This window comes from Sceloporus undulatus, chromosome 2, assembly GCF_019175285.1.
Source record: "Sceloporus undulatus isolate JIND9_A2432 ecotype Alabama chromosome 2, SceUnd_v1.1, whole genome shotgun sequence".
Taxonomy (NCBI): domain Eukaryota; kingdom Metazoa; phylum Chordata; class Lepidosauria; order Squamata; family Phrynosomatidae; genus Sceloporus; species Sceloporus undulatus.
In genome coordinates, this window is record NC_056523.1 from 292793176 (window position 1) to 292815354 (window position 22179).

At 43.1% G+C, this 22179-nt stretch overlaps 1 protein-coding gene across 1 annotated transcript in view; it reads left to right on the forward strand.

Moving 5' to 3' along the window:
• CMYA5 (cardiomyopathy associated 5) overlaps positions 1-16509 on the forward strand; it is an 89375-nt gene extending 72866 nt beyond the window's left edge. Inside the window, 3 exon segments of the mRNA XM_042452169.1 lie at positions 1495-1594; positions 7082-7255; positions 14760-16509. Of these exon segments, the coding sequence (XP_042308103.1) occupies positions 1495-1594; positions 7082-7255; positions 14760-15012 (527 nt within the window). The 3' untranslated portion in view covers positions 15013-16509.
• The last annotated feature ends 5670 nt before the right edge of the window (positions 16510-22179 follow it).

Consider the following 22179-nt stretch of genomic DNA (forward strand, 5'->3'; position numbering starts at 1 on the left):
CAGCTTCATTATGACTCTCATATATGTGTGTGTGTGTGTGTGTGTGTGTGCATGCGCGTGCGTGCGTGCACACATAAATTTCCAAATTATGCACATTGTATTGTGTATAATGCACATTGCTGTGGATTTTCATACATTCACATTGATGGTCAATTGTCTTCACTTCCCTGTGCATATTTGCATCTGTTCACATCTGTTCACCCTCCCTCTGATGAAAATGTTTAGTCATCTGAATGCATTCATAGTAGACGAATGGCCACACATGTGACTGTGCATTTTTGTGGTTTTCCATGGATAGTCCAGCAAAAACCATGAAGGCTTTTTCTAGAGTTTAAGGAGTTTTTTGGCCCCTCACAAAAAGGCCAAACTCCTGCAAATTACATGTAGCCGAATTGCTTCTATTCAACTGAGATGAGTAGTATAATGTAGCCCCTAGATGCTGTTGGACTGCAGTTCCTATCTCACAACTGGCTATGCTGGGTAGGACTCATGGGAGTTGCAGTCTATCAACATCAGAAATAACAACAATAATATTTATTGTGATTTTTTTGTTGTTTGCATATCCTCATGGATTGAGGTGGGGAACAACAACAAATCAACAATGATCAGCATCAGTAAAAAACACATTGATTAAAACATGCAACAGTTTAAAAAGACAAATAAGACACAGACATTTTAAACAGTCCACATTTAAAATTTGATATCTAAATTCACAACTTAAAAATTTCTGGATAAACCTGCCAGAACAGATTGATCTTCAATGCTGTTTTAAAGTCAGACAGCATATTTAGCTGTCTGAATTTAAAGCTTTCCGAATTCAGGAAGGCTACATTTTGTCCACAACTGTCTAGAGAAAAAGGAAACTTTACAAAGGCCCAGGACAGATCACCAAGAAACGGCAGCCTGCTGGTGCCCATTTTTGCTCCGCAGGGATGGTGCAGCCCCCAAATGGTGTGCTGTCACTGCGGAACAAAAAGACCCCGGTATTTCCGGGTTCTTTCTGCAGCACCATGCAGACGCTGTGTGGTGCTTACATCACAATGGTGGCACCCATGTACACTGGACTCTGCCACTGTAACGGCGCCAGTACGTACTAGGGTTAGGGACCGTGCAGTTGCTGCATGGTCCCTAACCCTAGTATCGGCCCTGGTATGGTACTTATTGGCGGTATGTACCGGGCCAAAGAAAGCCATTGGATAAGTCTCATAAGGAGCAAGAGTACAGTATCCTAAAAGCTTCTCTCCCCTTACTCTTCTTGTGCCATGTGTCCAGACAGGAGTGTTCCCTGCCTACAAATATTTGAAATGGAATATTGTTAAATGCAAACAATGCTGTTCTGCTTATCTCAGAAGGAAATGTGAGTGCTTTCAAGTCAATTGTAAAGTGCATTGTTTCAGTGACTGGGGTTTTAAGATTTGTATGATTCACGACAAATGAACATTGCAATCATCCCTGAAGAGGTGTTTATTTTTTTTTTCCTGTGAATCACAATAGGAACTAGATTTCACATAATGAAAGGAACAGCAGACCCTACATTGCAAGTATCTCCAAATGGAACCATGTTATGCCTTCCTGAGGACAAAAAAGGCTCTAGGTAAGGATTGCTCATATTTACACTCTTGATTATCAAACGTTATTCTTGACAGGATGTGAGGAGCAATACATCTTGATTATAAAATGGTAATTACAGGTTTTGATATAAGGAGGACAGAGACTGGGAGAACGTGAGTTTTCTTTTCTTTTTAGTTCAAGGTACTTTGTTAATTTTTCCTGTACAGTTTTGAGATTATTCTTCTTTCATGTCATCTCTGCTTATCAAAATAAGGCCAAAAGGCTCCCTGTTTTTTGTTGTTATTGTTGTTGCTTAATTGGTTAGGTTTAAAGGGAAACACACACCTATAAATGAGTTTGGGTTCATTTAGGGCAAGTGACATGATTTGCATCTTTCTGGATCCTATTACATTTGATTCCACTCACACATCTGTATAAACATGCTTTAAAGCTTGAGGCTTTAATATCACTCTGAAGAAGCAGATTTATATCTATGAAAGCTCATGCTAAAACAAAAACCAGTTAGTCTTAAAGGGAGGGTCTAAATACCCTAAAATAATAATAATAACAATTATTATTATTATTATTATTATTATTAATTTCTATCCCATCTGTTCAATAAGATTGAGGAAACTTACATCAATAAAAAACCATATAAAACAATAAAATAATCCCAATATCCCCATCCTCCTTAAAACATGTCCACAATACAACAAAAACTATAACAATAACAATAACAATAATAATTAATAATAATAATTTATTTCTATTCCGCTTTTCCACAGGGAATCAAAGTGGATCACAACAGTAAAATGACACAGCATACAATTAAAATTACAATTAAAGACAGATCCAAAAAACCCAGCCCTCCCCGCAATTGTAAAAGCATAAGTCCAAGCCATAAAATAGGATTAAACAGCAGAAAGCATAAAACTTGCCAATACTGTACAAGTATAATAAAAAAGAAAAGAAAAAACTTGTGGGTGAATTGTGCAGGAGAGGTTATCCTATAGGACAGAGGGGACGGGGATGGTGATATCAGTACCAATGTCAATATCAATGTTAGGAGCAGTAGAAATAACAGCAGCAGTAAAAGTAGTAGCAGGGAAAGGCAGGTCAAGGAGGCTAATCTGGGAAGGCCTGCCGGAAGAGATCCATCTTTTTGAAGGCTTCCAAGGTGGTAAGATGATGGATCTCATCCGGCAGGTCATTCCAGAGCCTGGGAGCAGCAGAGGAAAAGGTCCTCTGGGTCACCACAGACAACCTAGTCTTCTTAGGTTGTAGCAGATTCTTCCCAGAGGACCGCAGTGTGCGGGGTGGATTATATGGAAGGAGGTGGTCCCGCATCTAGTCTGGACCCAAGCCATGTAGGGCTTTAAAGGTTAAAACCAACACATTTTATCTTGCCCAGAAACTGATCGGCAGCCAGTGGAGAGATTTTAAAACAGGTGTAATATGGGCAGTTCTAGGTGCAATAAAATACAGTTAAAATCATTAAAACAGTAGCAGCAAGAACAGGACATCATAGGGCAATCATTAGGACAGTCCATATCAGTGAAGGCAACTGGGTCAATCATTCAGGGAAGGCCTATCAGAAAATATCTGTCTAAAGAGATAAAACCTATCTATTCTTGGAATCTAAACAGGGTCAGTTCTGGTTTCTACCTGAATGGGAGATTACCAACAAATACCAGGTGCTGTAGACTATATTTCAGAGGAAACAACTGGCAAAAGCATTTGCCTGGGAGGGCGGTGCCACAATAAGACATGAGCCATATGTGGAGCAAAGGCCACAACTTTATTCACGCAAAACCAGCAGCCAAAAGGTAGGGTTGGCCAAAAGCATGAGGTCTGGATCATCGTACAACCCGCTGTTGTAAGATACTGGCCAGTCATATATCAGCAAGATATCGGGATGAGCTAGGGGCTGATGGAATGCCCTCTCATATCCATGCAACCTAGTGATTGCATTCAAATTAAATCCCCTAGTCACCGGGAAGTGGTGTCACGTTATGGCCCCCGCAATGGCCACAACGCATGTCCTCATCGCTCCTGTGTCCCATAGGGACTCCAGATACAGTGCTATGCAACCATATAGACCATGACTACCAGATCCAGACCCTCTGCTACCGCCACAAAAGGCAGTTACGCAGTAACGCCTGCCGCCAACCCTACCAATACAAAACGCACAAAGCAGGAGTCCAAGAGGAAGCTGCCAAGCCGGCCTGCAATCCTGTCCAAAAGGACATATTGAAAGGAAACAGCATGCTCCACTCACGTCCAAGGCAGCGAATCGATGGCAAAACGCTGGTGCAGATTGTCCAAACCTTTAGCGTGTCACAACTGAAAAATAGAAATTAGCAAACAATAATAAGCTGCAATCTTAACAACACAAGCAGCAACGGAAAACATGGAAACCATTCCCATGAAGTAAGGGAAATACAAGGAATTAACTGACATTGCAAACCCAGAGCAGGGTCAAATAGAAAGCTCCCAATGGCAGCTATTTGGAAGCAAGCCCAACTCCAGGATTAATAGGAGAGGCAGGACACCTGGCCCGAGAAAACTGCGATGAGGAAGGAGCATCAGGAGGCGTGTGAGCCTCTACAAAAGGCACAAAGGTGATTGAACTTGCACTGGGTGCGTATGCACTTGCCAACATTAAAATCCCAGCACAACAGACCCTTATCAGCAAATTGAGATGAAACTTGGGACAGTGCTCGTGGCGCAGCCCGAGTGCCTACTTCCAGCAGCCAAATTTCATTGTGGAGCAGGTCCCAACGCTCCCTGGAATTCTGTGAAGCATGCTGCCTGAATGCCGCATTGTAGGCGATAGCCGCTGTGTCTCCCGCAAAAGCCTTGGCCCTGAGAACATTAAGCAAATGGCTGTCTAAATGCCACGCTCGGTCAGGGAAGGCCATAGAGACTACCACTTTAAAGATGGTGAAGCCCTCCAACCAGTTAGCAAAGGTGTGCTCAGCCGGTGCAACCTTGGGCTCCTTCTTGGCCTTCTTCGTCGAAGTAACAGCAATAGCCTCCTTGCCCTTAGGCTGGAGGAGGGTGAAGACATCCACGTAGCATCCCCAAAGAATGAGCTTTCTAACCTTGCTAGATAAGTGAGCTCCCGGAGGGCGCTCACCTGGAGCACAAATGGGTAAATCATTCATCTGTGGATCTACCCACACACCCTGGAGTCCTGGACACCAGGCACGCCTCATGATGGCCCAGCGAGGCAGGCCAGGAACCAAGGCATGATCAACCCAAAAACCATCCCTCCCACATGGAACAGTAGGTTGAGGTCCACCTGCAACTGCAGGTTGTTCGGACCCCACAAAACGGGCCATTTGCCGTCTCCTCTTGGACTTCCTTTTCCTCTTCCATTCCTTGCGCCGATCAGCCGATGATGATGCTCCAAGCCCCCTTTCATCATCTGACGAAGGAGAAGACGAACTGGAACTGGACGAATCCGAGGAGCTGGGCACTGGTTCCCTCGCCATCTGAGATGCAGGAACAAAAGAAGGCGCAGCAGTGGCAGGCTGACTGGAAGTTGTAGCCTGCTGAATCAGGACAGCAATGGACCTTGATAAATTGGCGATTATCTCAGGTGAAAGTGAAGATGCCGCCGCAGGCAGTGAAGGAGATCTGCGGGAGGCTCTGCAACAGGTGTCCCTTTGGGAGTGGAAGTTCTGTGTGTCCATGCCATGCCAGCCCATGACCTTCTGGGCAATCCAGACTGACCCCTAGTAGTAGGCCTGGATGCCAAAGGCACAGGAGGTGGCTTTGGGGGCATACTGATAAGCCCAAAGAACCAGCAAAAGCAAGCCACAAAACCGCACCAGGCAAAATAAACCAAGTTCAAAAACCTACTTCAGCTGAGGCTGAGAGAGTGTGCCTACAAAAAAGGAGGGGGGAGGGCACCCCACTGATAACTGTCAATGAGCCTGTCTGGAAGCGTCTCCCAAGAGCTCTGTTCCAACTAAAACCACTAGGCCACACAGTCACAAATTACAAAAGAAGAGTGCAGAGCTCCAGCAGGCCTGAAATTGCCGAAGCAACAAAATGGCCACCGGGCCAAAACAAAATGGTGGGCGCAACTATTCCCGCCAAAAAAAAGGCGGGGAAAAAAACCACCCAAGCGGGGGAGAGGCAAGGGGCAGCGCTAGGAGGAGGCAAATGCCGCCCTCCACAAGCCCACTCACCTTAGCTTCCAAATCAGCCCGGACCCGGGCCAAGAGCCAAGAGGGAGGGCAAAGCCCGCTGTGCTCGCCTCCTGCTCCTCTCAGCTTGGCTCTGCACACCAGCAGAGCCAAGCAGCAAATGGCACCGTGCACTGGGCAACTGGGCCTAAATAGGCCATGCCCAGGGGGTTTCTGGGAAGGGAGTCGCCCCGCCCCCAGAGCAGCCGAACCAATCGGTCGCCCTGGAGGACCGAGGCAACCATAGAGAGGGACTATCCGCCCCCTAGTGTGGCCTTTCAGAGGCGGAAGTACCTCCCTTTCCCTCCCCAGCAACCAATCGCCAGCAAGCGCGCCCCAGCAAAGCATGCTGGGGCGCTCCACCGAGCCTGCGTCGCTGCTCCGGCGGCAACACGGTCTGCCCGCTCAGTCAGGCGGCCATCTTCTCTAAGTATTCCTTGCCTGAGAACAGCCTATGACATTGTTAGGGATCCCCTTAACAGGCAACCTGATGGCACATACACACATAGTCTTAAAGGTGTTGCCACATTCCTTTTTTTTACCTCCCCCTCACTTCCTCCTTTTTATGCTTCAAGAAACACAGGATATTACTACACATGGCTTTTAAACCATGATTAGACCTGGAAAAAAGCAACTTTGACGATCCCTATGACACATCACCTCTGACCTGTAGCTGCTGTGTTCTCCAAGTGCAATTAGGACATCCCTTTTCATTGATGAGGGAAACTCATTAATGAGCTCACAATCATGCTAGTCCACACATGTGAAATGTTACTGTGGGAACAGTTGTGGTATTGGCAGTTACATGGTGTCAGTGTCCCCTCCTCTTCTCCCTGTCCCCCTTCCCCTCGCTTTCCCAAGCAGCCTAATTGCCTTAATTTTCCCCCCTATTTCTTTATCTTTTCAAAAAATTGAAATCACAGTAGCAGAGCTCTGGATTTACATGAAAAAGTGAAAATAAAAATAAAAAATTTAAAAATGTAAGGCATGCTGGGTAGGGCTTAGGGCAGGTAGTCAGGGTTAAGGGAGAGTCAGGAAAAGAGCTCGGTGGTGACAGTGTGCAATTGTGAAGATGTGTGGTGATTTGGTGAATACAAACAGGTATAATTCCATTTCCATTGATAAGCATGATTGTGGTAAGAATGAGCCTTGTTCAGTAACACAGCTACTTCTTTGAAAAGGCTCTAAATGTAAAGGAATGCCAACATCTTTTGAAAGGGATGAAATCTCTAACTTATATCATCAGGTTTTTTTGTAGCTGTGCTTTAAGGTTTTCTTTGACTTTGACCAATATACTGAAATTCTACCCTTGCTTCTCTCATCTCTGTGTGCAGCATCTCACCTGTATTAGGCGAGCTCTTGCCTGCTCAAGGATGGCATTACTGGGAAATCACTGTCAGCGCTTGTGCAGCTTTCAAGGTGGGAATCTGTTATTCTTCTCTACCACAAGACAACATCCTGGGACAGAACAATACTTCCTGGTGCTTGCATCGTTCTAGCATAGAAAGGTAAGAAAAGGAAGCCCATTCTATTATATATACATAGGAGAAAGTCTAGTTTTCTTTCTGCTCCTTATTCCATTTTCTTTTGCAATTTGTTTTCACCTCGTAGACCACTAGATTGTGATTGTCATTTAGGAGGAAGAAAGATATTCATGGGCAGTGGTTATACAAGACAGAGTTCTCCAGATACACTGGAAACATCATTTGGTTTGTGGGGGAGACTATTTTTCCTACAAAGCAATTGACATGGGGCCACTCAAGTTTAGCATCACAGTTAAGGATAATAATAAATAGTGACACCATGGAGGACAGGTTAGACATTAAGAGAAATGGCAAGCAGCTGGTGTTAACAAGGTACATATAGCACCAGAAGCACCAAAATAAAAAACAAAGGGAATTGCAGGTATATGAATATAACAAATACTCTCTCTCTCTCTCTCTATATATATATATATATATACACACACACACACACACACACACACACACACACACACACACACAGAGAGAGAGAGAGAGATATAGCTGGAACAAGAAGCCAGTGTACAAGTAACGGGGATAATTCAAGACCAGAATAACAAGGATGTCAACAAAAGGCAATAGTGACGACAAACAACAATAATCAAAAGAAGATTAGGCAATTTAGATATCATCATCATCGTCATCATCATCTATATCCTGTTCTTTTCTCAGAACGGGGACCCAAAGCAGCTCACAACATTAAAAGAATAATACAGTTAAAAACATAGAAAAGTGATAAATTAAAACAAAATTAAATGGTTACAATATTTAAAAAGATTATTTATTAAAAGAATAAAAATATAGTTAAAAAGATAAAATTTTAAAAAACACAACATGATGCAACACCCTAAGCCGGTCCTTTAAGAAATTCTGTATTAAAATGTCTGCCTTCATAAGAAAATCTTAGCCTGCCAGTGGAAGGCCAACAAGGAGGGGGCCATTCTGGTCTCCAGAGTCTAGGGTCAGCCATGGAAAAGGCCCTCTCTCATGTCCCAACCAACCATGCTTGTGTTGGTGGTGGGATGGAGAGAAGGGTCTCTCCAGAGGATCTCAGGGCCTGGGCTGGCTCATAGAGGGTATGCCTGGGCTTGAGCCGTATAGGGCTTTATAGGTCATAACCAGCATTTTGAATTTTGCCCAGAAACAAACTGGCAGCCAGTGGAGCTGTTTCAATGAGGGCATTATGTGGTCTCTGTAACCTGCCCCTGTTAACAATCTGGCTGCAACTCTTTGAACCAGCTGAAGTTTCCAAACACTCTTCAAAGGGAGCCCCAAGTAGAGTGTGTCACAGCAGTCCAAATGGGATGTAACCAAGGCATGTACCACCGGTGTTTCAAGGAACAGGTGCAGCTGGCACACAAGTTTTAAATGTGTAAAAACACTCCTGATCATTGCAGAGACCTGGGCTTCCAGGTTCAGAGCTGAGTACAGGAGTACCCCCAAACTGCAAACCTGTGTTTTCAGAGGGAGTGCAAATCCATTAACACAGGCTGTATCCCTATTCACTGATCTGCCTTCCATCTGACCAGGAGCACCTCTGTCTTGTTAATTTTCAATTTGTTTGCCCTCGTCCAGTCCATTACTGATGACAGACACTGGTTTAGGACCAGGACAGCCTCCTTGGATTGAAGAGGAAAGGGATAATAGAGTAGGATGTTATCCGCATATTGATGACATCTCACCCCAAAATTCCAGGTGACCTCTCCCCGTGGTTTCATGCATATGTTAAATAGCATAGGGAACAACACAGAACCCCGAGGGACCCCACAGGCCAATGCCAGGGGGTCGAGTAGGAGTCCCCCAGCACCACCTTCTGGATTCGCCCCTCCAGGAAGGAATGGAGACATTGTAAAACAGTACCTCCAAGTCCCTTCCCAGATAGGCAGCCGAAAAGGATGCCATTGTGAGAGATCCAGCAAAACTAACCGGGACATGTTCCCCCCCGTCCAGTTCCCTGCATATGTCATCCACCATAGCCAGGCCTGAAACCAGATTGAAATGGATCTTGATAATCTGTTTCATCCAGAAACCCCTGGAGTTGGGAAGCCACCACACATTCCAGTACCTTGCCCAAAAATGGTAGATTGGGCACGGGTAGATAATTATTCATTATTGAGGATTCAGAGATGGCTTTTTTTAGCAAAGGCCTCACAACTGTCTCCTTTCAGCAAGATGGAACTCTGCCTTGTTGTAAGGCATTGACTACCACCTTCACCCACTCAGCCAGTTCCTCCTCTGACCTGTTTAATCAGCCAAAAAGGACAAAGGTCTAAGACACATGTGGTGGCTTTCACTTCTCCAAGGATCCTGTCCACATCATCAGGCTGCACAAATTGAAAAGTATCCATCAGCACTGGATAGACAGATGCCAAGATTGCATCCACATGCACTGTATCAAGTACAACATCTAAGCCGGAACAGATCTGAGCAACTTTATCTGCAAAGTGCCATGCAACTTCTTTGCAGTGGGCCACCAAGTGGTCTGCAATTTCTACTTGAGGGGGAATGACCACTCAGAACAGCTCTGCTGGGGAAATCTGTGCAGATGCAATGGTGGCAACAAAAATAATTTCTTTATTGCCCACACTGCCACAGAGTAGGTCTTCAATGTAGGCCCATGTTCAGTCAGATTCACTTTGAGTCTTCTGCCAACATTGCTCTAGTCTCCGTCTCACTCACTTCATAACCATCAACTCCCTGGTAAACCAGGGCGCTGGTTTGGTTCAACTCAGTAAGAGGGGTGCTCAGGAGCAATTGTTTCCACTGCCCTGGCCATTTGCCTATTTCAAGGGTTGGCTAGAGCTTCAACAGAATCACCTGCAGAGGTGACAGGAAACTCCCCAAGAGTCCTCAGGAATCCATCTGAATCTATCAACTTACAGGGGCCGACCATCCTATTCTGCCCCCCAGATCTGTCCATAAATGGGTAATGACAAACCACATTCATAAAACAGATTTCCCGATAACATCCATTTCAGTTTCAAGGTCTTCTTCAGATTACAATGAGTATATACAAAAAACAGTCTAAGAACAAGGTTGTATCCCTAAGATATGAAAAATGCCCTTATTTATTCCTCAAAAGCAAATATTTCACAAGCAGAGCTATTACAGATTGACAATATTGTCACTGAATGGTGAAAAAATGTGTGTATGTATGTGCCTTCAAGTCGCCTGCCAACCCCATGAATGTCATAAGGCTTTCTTAGGCAAGAAATATTCAGAAGTGATTTTGCCAGTTCCTTCCTCTGAAATATAGCCTACAGCACCTTGGATGGGGGACTGCCAATGGTATTCATTGGCAGTCCCCCCATCCAAGCATTTACAAGGGCTGACCCTGCTTAGCTTCCAAGATTGGGTGGGATCTGGTGCCTTTAGGGCTTTTAAGCTAGAGAGAAGAGAGGAAAGTGACAAAGAGCAAACAATATGACTCATTATACAAGTATAATACAAAATAATAATAATACAAAAAGGAACAATATTGACCACTGACATTAAATAAACTCTAGTTGCATATAGCCCAGCATTCAGTCAACCTACTAGCTCATCTCATAGAGAGAGCATACAAACAAGGATATATAGTCTTTACTTTAAATACCTTATAGTAATCTCAAAGAAACAAGCCACAGTGGAATAGATAGCATAGATCTCTAATTCTCCACAGCCATGATAGGTTTGATCTACACAAAAAAGCTAAGGTTACCAGGCAATATAAGGAACAGGGCTATTCTCCTTTTAATGGTTGTACACAAGATGAAATTGTAGCAGATGTTGTATGCACAGCAACAAACACCTGCTGAGATTTCCTTTTCTATACAGCCATTAATGGACAGGAGACCTTGTTGTTGCTAACTGCGCTCAAGTCAACTTTGACTCATGGTGACCCTGTAGATGAGACATCTCCAAGACCCCCTTTCCTCAACCTGTCTGCTCAGCTGAGGGGGTGTTCTCACTAGCGGTGATAGCAGAGAAAGGGAAGGGCCATGCAGGGCCATCCAGTCTGCCAGGGGCTGCCATGGAGTTTCTTGGAAACTCCACAGCAAATCTCAAGTCATTTTGACCAGCACTAAGGCACCTTTGAACCAGGATTGGGCTGGGACCATCACACTGGTGTCTGGTCTGCCTGATCTCAGCCTGGGCATATTGGTCTGCATCATCTGAACAAGACGATGCAAGGCTGGGGGTAACATGGGCCTTGGGCCTGTGGGCAGCTCCTGTGATGCTGTTTGAAAAAGAAAAGAAGGGAAAGGCATACTGGAATTGTAGAACAGAAAAGTGTACACAAAAATGTGCATATTTGAAATGGCTTACAAAAAGGTATGCATTTGTGATAATACATACAAAAATGCTTTACTCAGTAGACAAGATGTATATCTGTTAAGTCGAAGGCTTTCATGGCTGGCATCCATAGTTTTTTGTGGGTTTTTCAGGCTATGTGACCGTGTTCTAGAAGAGTTTATTCCTGAGGTTTTGCCAGCATCTGTGGCTGGCATCTTCAAGATGCCAGCCACAGATGCTGGCAAAACATCAGGAATAAACTTTTCTAGAACATGGCCACATAGCCCGAAAAACCCACAAAAAACTAAAGATGTGTATATTCCAATGTGTACAAAATGTGAACATTTGCAAATCATCCATGACAATACAAATGAAGTTTGGTTTGCATTTAAAAACGCACACATAGTTACAATCCCATGAGTAACTGGAACTGAACAACTGAGCTATGGAAAATGCAAAACAAGGGTAAAACTGAGAGCCATAGATTTGCCCAGCTCTATCCACAACAAGATTCTACTCCTCCTTTTCTGTCTGGTACAACTTTCATTAACTGAAATGGGAACAGAAATTTGAGCCTTTGGAATCTGTAGTTGTAATTAATACTCTAGCCAAAAGACCCACCTGCCCTTTCCCTCATCTGATTTTACTCTAAAGAGGATATCTTTCTGCCATAGTTTCTTCACTTGAGGTCATCCTGATGATTTAGTTGGTGACAGTGTTGGGGAGAGGCATGTTCTTTTGGAGTTAATCCAGAGCTCAGGAACTCTGAATGATTGGTGGCTGGAAATGGTGCTCTACTGATATACTCTCTGTCCTTTCCTTTGGCAGATAAGGTTACACAGTAGTGCTTTTCAGTCTTCCGCTCCCCATAATCTGATTAGGACATTTAGTATAACAGTCACAATCATCAATGGCAGTAGGTTGTTAATGGCTTGCCAAGTTGTGTTTCAGGGTGCCTGCTTCATGAAATATAGTGGTAGTAGCTCTTTTGTAACATATTTCAAGTTTTCAAAGTGCATTGCATACATTATCTCACTAATGCTTTCAGTAGCCCTGTAGGAGATGTCAGCATAATTAATCTTGCAAAATTATTTACATGCAGAATTGTGTGTGTGTGTGTGTGTGTGTGTGTGTGTGTGTGTACGTGTACAGGATTGTTTCTTCTGGCCCAGTCCCAGTCTTCATTCATTCAAGTTCTTAAAGAGGCCACTGAAATAGCTATACCAGATAGAAATCAATTTCTGTCTCCCAATCAATCCATCCAAAACACCCTGTAAATAGCTAAATTTTCAAAGGAATATAGATCTGCATTGAGATAAAGTGAACCCCACCAAATTCCCTGTGAACTTTTTTGCCTGTTATGGCAATGAGACAAGTTTCCAGTTGGCCATAACAGTTTCATTGTGACAAGGACAGAATATTTCCTAGACCAGTGGGTGGGTGACAGTGAGGGGTGTGGGAAGAAAGAGATATATAAAGGGCATCTCTGAAAAGGAAAAAGAGCAGTACATGAAGGAAGGGTTAATCCAGTAATAAAAGAAGGGAATTGCAAGTCTAATGATATCATCTTCCAGTCTAATTTTACTTTTTGTTGTTGTAGTGTGCCTTCAAGTCATTTCCAACATATGGAAACCTTATCACAGGGTGTTGGGGTTTTTTGGCAAGATTTGTTCAGAGAGGTTTGCCTTTCCTATCCTCTGAGGCTGAGAAAATGTGACTTGGCCAAGGCTCCTAATGGGATTCCATGACCAAGTGACTCATTTCACTACACAATGGTGGTTCTCCCTCTTTAGTTTTGCCTATTTAACCCCACAAACAAAACATCAACCCAAACACAGTTGTATAGCAACCTGACCATGATGTGACTTGTACCAAGTCTAGGAATTTGTTTTCAGAAGAAGAGTCCTGTAATATTTGAAGGAATATGACTCTGAGCAAAATCATATGCTATGCATTTCCTTTCTCAAACTTTTATTGCCACTTTCTTTTTGAGCACAATTCAAAGTACTGGTCAGGACCTATAAAGCCCTTATGGCTTAGGTCCAGACTAACTGAAAGACTGTCGCTGCATCTACCCTGCAAAATTAATGCAGTTTGACACTGCTTTAACTGCCATGACTCCGCGCCATGGAATTCTGGGGTTTGCAGTATCTCCCCACATCAACCTGCAGAGTTTTTGGATCTACAGGGGAAGGCTTTCTTTCGACCCCACCACCCTCACAGTCTCATTTGTGAGGACATGCAAAATAGCTTTTTCTGTGGCTGTTCTCACCCTCTGGACCTCCCCACAGGAGGCTAGGCTGCCCCCTCCCTTCAGTAAGCAAAAGACCTTTTTGTTTAAGTAGACTCTTAATGTATAAGTTGGGAAGGTTTTATTACCGGGATGTCTCATTTTTATTTTAAAACTTTATATGTCTTTTAAATATTGTTATATTATTTGATGTGATGACTTTAAGTGCTTTTTTTAAAAAGTGTTATGTTTTTTTAGTGATCTTTTCTAGGAATTGCCTTTGGCCCTACTTTTGGAGAAAGGTGGCATACTAAATAAACAAATAAATAAATGAAGCAAAAGAAACTAGAGTAAGGAAACATACTTTTGGATGGTAGATCTTACCCTCCAACATTTCACTGTTGAAAACTGGGATGCGTGGCCAAGCAACCTCAGAATATGGTTAAAATGGCCAAAAGTTATTAATGAGGAAGAACACACAAACTAGGATATGCTGCAGCAGTTTCCTTTTGTCTTGAGTCTACTGCAAAGGCCAGGACTCTTTCCTTTCCTCTCCTCTCCTCTCCTCCTTCTGAGTTAATTGAATGCAAACTACTCTACTCAGTTTGCAGCAACTGAAGTAAATTGAAGACAAAAGTGATATGGGAGCAACAGAGAGAAACTGGAACATTTTAAAGGAAGCTGAAAAAGTAGGATGGTAGCGGATTAATCTGGACTGTCTGTGCCAAATTGAAGAGCTGGAGTTTGCGCAAGACTGAATGAGAAAAGCAGTGCTAATATGGTGGCTTGTACATAGTACCCAACAGAATATGGTTAATGTCACGATGTTGTCAGTGATCAATAACTAAAAGAAGCACCCTTGTGCGTTACAAATGGTATCTGTTAAAGGTTTCCATTTTCTGGCAAAGAAAATGCTGTAAAACAACATCTATGATAGGCCATGGTATGTATTCTTATTTGCTTTCTCTTTTCTGTTGTTTTCAGTTTCATATATGAAGTCCTACACAGTGGTGAAATGAGCAATGTCATTGTGACAGAACAACCAGCCCGGATTGGCATTCTGCTGGACTATAATGCTGGAAGACTTTCATTTTTCAATGCAGAAAGAGGACAAGTCCTATCTACCATCAGGCACAGATTCAGCCATCCAGCTCACCCAGCTTTTGTATTGGAACAGCCAGGAGTTCTTAACCTGCACACTGGCATGGAACTACCAGAGTTTGTGAAGCAAAGCTAAACGTTCTCTTTGAAACCAACTTTTTCTTTGGTTATTGCCCTCCCCGCTCCACACACACTTAAAGTACTAAAGGCTAATAACATGGTTTGGGATTGTCTTTTTCCATCTTCCTAACCATGTTAATTTATAATGGCTGTGATTCAGATCAATGCTGAGAGAGCTCAAAGGCGTCAGTCAAGACCTCCAGAATCCTTTTGTCTTCCCCATACACACACACACACACACACACACACACACACACATGTTAATTTTCCTACACCACTTTGCAGAGTACTTTTCATACTTGGGGAAGATGTTTGACAAGCCAATCAAGAAAGCTCCCTTAGGAGCAAAGAAATGAAAAGGCATGCAGGGCAGATGTAACCAGTCTAAACACCTCTAAGGAGTCACTGGATGGTGGCCAAATATTTTTCTCTTTAGCTATTTATGTCCACTGAGTCATGTGCCTGAGGCAAAACTGTAAACAAGAACATGAGAGCAGTGCTGGAGAAAAGCAAAGGGCCCTCCTACTTTACCAACCAGATGTCCATGAGTAGCCCACAAAGCAGGAGATGAATTCAGTTGCACTTCTTCTCTGCTTTTTCCAGTCATGTTTTGTGCCTTGAAGTCATTTCTGACATGCAGCACCTCTAAGGTGAACCTATCACAGGGTTTTCTTGGCAAGATTGGTTCAGAAGGAGTTTGCCTTTGCCTTTCTCTGAGGTTGAGGGAATGTGACTTGCCCAAGGTCACCCCAGTGTGTTTCCATGGCTGAGCAGGGATTTGAACCCTGGCCTCCAGACTCCTAGTCCATCACTCAAACTGCTACACCACATTGGCTCTACTGTGTCTTCTATTGGCAGGAATATCAGGGCTAGCAACCGCTGATAGACCTGTTTTCTGTGGGACTTTTCATATACTATTTCATATGCGCTGTGTAATGTAGATCAAACTATGCTCTGTTCCAGAGTGGTCTAAAGAAACCTGTGTTCTCACAATATACATAGTTCCTCCAGCTTTGCGAGGCTGTTACCTCTGTGTCTATTTGTCCCATTCTTTTTAAGGGGCTGTTTGAAGCAATTTCTTAGACCTCTTCTAATAGTTTTTTTTTTTTAATGAGGCACAGTTTGCTGAGGTGATTCTGTGTTTTAAAGGGAAAACTTTCTCTCTCTGATTTTTAATTCCCCTCCCCTTACAGTTATAGTGACATAATGCTATTTCACAAATGTACCAATGTACTATAGCAGTATAATTTTAACTAGATTTTTTAAAGTTTTTTTAGAAGAGGGAGAGGAGGAGATGGGAAAGAGACATTTTTGTTCTCGGAGTTAAAGAGTGAGAATAAAATGTTACAGCTGGTGCCAAGAATTTCGAGAAAATAGTCTGCAGAACAGATATGTCATCTGGCTGGTTTAAAAAACCCTGAGAGCTACAGCAACAAATACTGCAGCTTCCCAACACCAGGAGCCCTGGTGGCACAGTGGTTAAATGCTTGTAGTGCAGCCAGTCACTCACAAACCACAAGGTTGTGAGTTCAATACCAGCCACAGTTCAGGGTCAACTCAGCCTGGCATCCTTCCGAGGCCGCTAAAAAGAGTACCCAGCTTGTTGGGGGCAATTAGCTTACACACATTGTAAGCCACTTAGGGAGTGCTTAAGTGCACTGATAAGTGATATAGAAGTGTACTTGCTATTGCTATTGTCCTATCTACAGGAGCCTTACATTCTGAAGGAAAATTTTTAGATTAATCCTGTGGATGAGCATGAAGGAAACATCTGTTTGTGTTATACTGACTAGATGGGGGGCCCTGGAGGTTTCTGTTGCATAAGGCTTCTTCAACTAAACAAAAGTCTCACAATAGTATACGTGGTCAGTCCAAGCCATTTTTCTGCCTGAGGCAAAGGATAAGATGGCACCCCCTCCATTCCATGTAGAGAAGCTGATTGAGCCGGATGGGGTCCTTTACTTCATCTGCAGCCAGCAGGTTTAGGGAGTGTCTTGGGATGGAGAAACCTCTGGAATCCTCAGAAGGATAATTGGGAGTGCTGCCCCCCCCACCAAACACTTCTGCCTGAGACAGTTGCTTCACTCTGTCCAATGGTAGGGCCAACCCTGTGTTCTCACACAATTCCTACACATTTTATTAAGACTTATTGAGGGGTAAATGAATGGTAGGAGAACACACCTACAGACACCTGTCCAGCTAGTCTGATTTTCATAGGCCTGCCTCTGACTGAGATGCTCCTGCTAGAATTTATTTTATTTTTAAAAGGAGAACAGGGGCTACATTCATCACCCACACACCATCAGGTTATCACTTTTGTTGGCACTAAAACACACACCCTTACTTTCAGTGATGCTAATTATTCTTGAACTGCATCCACAGCCTGTAAATATCACATGTTAGCAGAACTTGGAAAAGTTTTGGACCATATCTCCCCCAGCTGGCACAGCCATTGGTCATCCTGGGTAGGAGAGTCTGGAAGCTATAGTCCAAAAAAAGTATTCCCCCCCCCCCCCCCCCAAAAAAAAAAACCCTTCTGCACATTACCAGACAGAGTTCTCAGTCCCTGGGAGGGTGTGTTCTGAGAAAAAAATACCTTACTTAACTGCACTGCTCTAACTGCATCAGGGCTGTTATTGCTATGAAAATAACTCTAGTACTATTTTAACCATTTTACATGGGATTTTAAAAATGAAAACCCAGAATGTATTTTCAGTGTCATCGCCCTGAAAGACAATAATCATATCAAAAGAGTAATTTTTAAGCAAACAAGAAACGTTTCTTCTTTGTGAACATTTCTTCTGAAATTCCTTTTGCTGTTGGGAAAAAAACCCATAAATAGGTAAGTCCAACTAGTTCATTGGATCTACTCTTGTCATAGTTGTCAATAGGACTTATGGCTTACTGTTTGACACTACTGTTGACTCTTGTTGTTGACCTGTTCATACATAATGTTCTGCCAAGTAACAAAAGCATTTCACACATCTAATGAAGTGAACTGTATTACATGAAAACATCTATACCATTAAAAATCTGATTTTCATTAACCTTCATGACCTAGGGTTTTTTAATTTAAAAAAAACCTGCAGTAAGTTTGTTCTGACCCACTGAGAATTCCAGTGTACTGAAGGTTAGGTTTAGAGTCTCATGTACACTTCTTGGATTTCCAACCCCAGTGAGAATTCCAATATCCCCCTGTATGGTGTCAAAGTAGTGATAACATCACCTTCAGTACTATGAATCCAGCTACAAGAACAGAGCTGGGCTAGAGTTACCAGTTCAGGAAATCCCAGGCTCTGAAATATCAGTACTTAAAACTGAGTTTTAAGGATCTGTGATATCACAGGAAACCTGTGGTGTTACAAGGTTGATGTTACAAGGTGGAACCCCTGGTAATGCCATTATACATTCCCATTGCCTGGTGACTGGAGAAGAGGGGCCAGGCATCACTAAACTGGATGCCCCCCCTCACTCTCCACTGGCCAAAAACAGCTGCAAAAAAAAAAGTAGATTTGGGGAGTGAGGATATGTGCTATAATTCTACCTGATGGAAATAATCCAAAAATTATTAATAATTAAAGCTACATGAGCCCCATCCCATATTCAGACCAGGCTGAGTACTCACCAAACCACATATCCCATGATTCCACAGGATGGAGTCACAATAGTTAAACTGCTTAAACAGTGTCCAACTGCTTTAATTCTGCAGTATGGATACATACAACTTTCTCACAGAGTGATTCCTTCACTCTTCTCTTATTTGAACCTGCAACTCAATTATCATAAGCAATGAGCAATAGGCAGAAAACTCTAGTCATTCATCCATTTTGAATTGGGCAAGGTTTCCTTTCATGACCATCTAGTTCAGTAAATCACACTGAAAAACACAAGCAAAGTCAGTCTAAGCAGAATCTGACAATTTGTGGCCAATGGACTCATGTGACTCCCAAAATCGTTTTTCAGGTGGACCAGGCCTGTTTTAGAGCTGAAAGGGACTTGCCATCCAAATGGGATTGAAGGTCAATTGGGACTGGAGGAACTGATTTCCTGTCTGTCCATCTATCTACTGCTCTTGGAATGGCATATAGCAATAGCAAGTACAGTCCACCCTCCCTTTACGCGGGGATCCGTTCTGGCCCCCTCCCCTGTGTAAAGAGAATTCCACCTATGCTCAGCCCCATTTAAATGAATGGGGCTTGTGTATGTGGTGGCAGCCGACGGCAGCATGCACACTTCATGGGCATGCGCACCATTACCCCTTATGGTGGGCGCTGCCCCTTTTCCCAGCGCAGCTTTCAGCATGTGTTGAAAGCCACATAAAGCATGCCTGCGTATGACTTGGGCATACTGTACATTTCTATACCGCTTATCAGTGCACTTAAGCACTCCCTAAGCGGTTTACAAAGTGCAAGCTAATTGTTCCCAACAATCGGTACTCATTTTAGCGACCTTGGAAGGATGCAAGCCTGAGTCCAGCTTGAGCCCTTTTGCTGGTACAGTGCACCCTTTGTTTACAAGGGGATCCGTTCCGGACTCCCCCGCGTAAAACAAAAAACACCTATGCTCGAGCCCCATTTAAATGAATGGGGCTTGTGCATGTGGTGGTGCAGTGGTGTGCGCATGCCACAGGTGCACACACCATTCATCCCTATGGGATGTGTCGCCCCTTCCCACGCGGCTTTCAGCATATGCTGAAAGCCACATAAAGCGTGTGCGTATGATGCGGGTGCACTGTATTGAACTCACAACCTTATGGTTTGTGAGTAAGTGGCTGCAGTACAGGCATTTAACCGCTGCTCCACCAGGGCACATACACTTCATTTCTTCTGTTTTATCATCACAACAATTCTTTGAATCAAGTTGTGGAAGGATCATAGCTCAGTGGTGGAATGTTTGCTCTACATGTTGATTTAGAACATAGTGTTTCTTATTTTAAGAAGGATCTGATAGTAGGTGATGGGAAGGACCTCCATGTTAGACCATGGAAAACCCAAGGCTTTAGTTTGACACAACTAAGTTACCTGCAAACATCTGGTCCCACAGAACCCAGCAAGCAGCCTTACACTGACTCAGACCACTGGCCCATTTAGCACAGTATGATTAACAAAGGTAAAGATACTACATCATGTTGTGTACATATAGGATGCTACAGAAGCTGCTCCTTATATCTAGCTTCTTCCCTTGGCAGAGCTCTATCTTCCCAGTCATTAACTGGACAGGTGGTTCATCTGAGTTCACTGGAAAATTAGCATGCAAGTACCAAGTATTCAAGCTGTACCTTTTTCTTGTTATTAGTAGAAAGCATAGAAAGTAGGAGGACAAGTTGGACAACTATGACAGAACTAGACAGGATCCTAAAGTGCAAAGATATACAACTGAACACTAAAATGAAGATTGTTCAGGTCATTGCATTTCTCATCACTATGTATAGATAGGAAAACGGGACAGAGAAGAAAGCTGATATAAAGAAAATCAACTCATTTGAAATGTGATGCTGAAGAACAGTTCTGTGGATACCATGGACAGCTAAAAAGACAAACAAATAGGTCCTGGTACAAATCAGTCCTGAACTCTCCGTAGAAGCCATGATGACTAAATTGATGTTGTCATATTTTGAGCACATAATGAGAAGACATGAATCATTAGAAATGACGATAAGGCTCGGAAAGACAGGAGGAAATAGGAAGAGAAGAAGACCACACACTGGATGGACAGACTCAGAGACCACAACCCTTCCCCTAAGTCTGTAGGAACTGAGCAGAGTCGCTGACGATAAGAGGTCTTGGATATGTCTCATTCACAGGGTCACTAGAAATCAAAGTCGACTTGTGGGCAGCTAACAACAGCAACAATTAACTAGTCAGTTATGGGCGGGGGGGGGTTCACACTACTCAAATATAGCATTGTAATTCTGCATTGACAGCCATGGCTGCATCCTATGGAATCCTAGGGGAGGCGCTAGAGCTCTCTAGCTGAGAATTCTACATACACCTCCCCAAACTGAATGAGCCAGGATTCTATAGGATGTTGCCAAAGTGGAATCATAGTGCTATGAACATGTTGTATGAAAGGAACCTGGGTCAAAATGTTCTAGTGATGCTTAATTTGCTTTTCCTTGAGATTCTTAAGATTTTAATAACTCTGCAGCTTCTAATTTCTTCATTGATTCAGAACACCTTTTTCTTTAGCATGATTCTGCCTTACTTTGGCCTCATAGTCAGCCTCTGACCTTTCCCTTCACTTTCCATGATTTCAGACACAATTCTTACATAGCCTTTCTGGCCACTGATATTTCCCATGCAATGCATGTGCTCTGCCACTGAGCTATGACCTCTTCCATTAAATTACAGCCACTCACAGAAAAAGATTATCAAATGGGGAAAAGGACCTCCTTGTCCCATCTTTGTCCCATCCTTATGGATCACAAAAAGATTTTCATATAACATCGCACTTATCCTGTCATTGTCCCATCACTGAAATAGAATTGTCATGCCATTTTGTATAAATGGCAGTTTGAGTTAATACATTTCCATTTCAGTGACACGATAATGACAGGAAAAGTGTGATGTCTATGAAATGCTTTCACATAATTGTGTTAAGGGCGAGATAAGGACAGGAAAGCGATCCTGTCCCCATCCCGTCCCCATCTGATAATCTCCAGACTGTAGAGTCCTTATATTCCACCCACCCCCTAAAAAGCCCCTTTAAAGGTGTATTTCTTTTTAAATTTCATTTTTTGCAATGTTCATAAATGTCTCTCTGTGTTACAAGCAGGCTAGCATGGTTAAATCTGAAGTCTATTGATGTTGATGGAAAGCCCAAATTTCAATAGGTGTGGATTGGCCTCAATAATCCGTAGGTCCTGGGATAGAAAATACACAGCTGGCTAAAAGACAGAAGCATTAGTTTCTGCTGTCAAGACACTGTAGAACCAGGAACTTGGAAGTGTAGAGGTTATTGATCTGCACATCACATGTACTTATCTCTGTTTCAGAAAAGGGAAGAGGTTAATGCTTCAGGTCAACATCAGTTTCACACACTGTATGTCAAGTGCCATCTGGTGTTCTGAATGGCATCTGAGCAAATGTGTGTACAGACAGGTTTTTCTAGTTCATTACAGTCAGTTAGATGATAGATTTAAAGCAAAAGTATTACAGTTGTCCCTCTGTATGCATAGATTTTT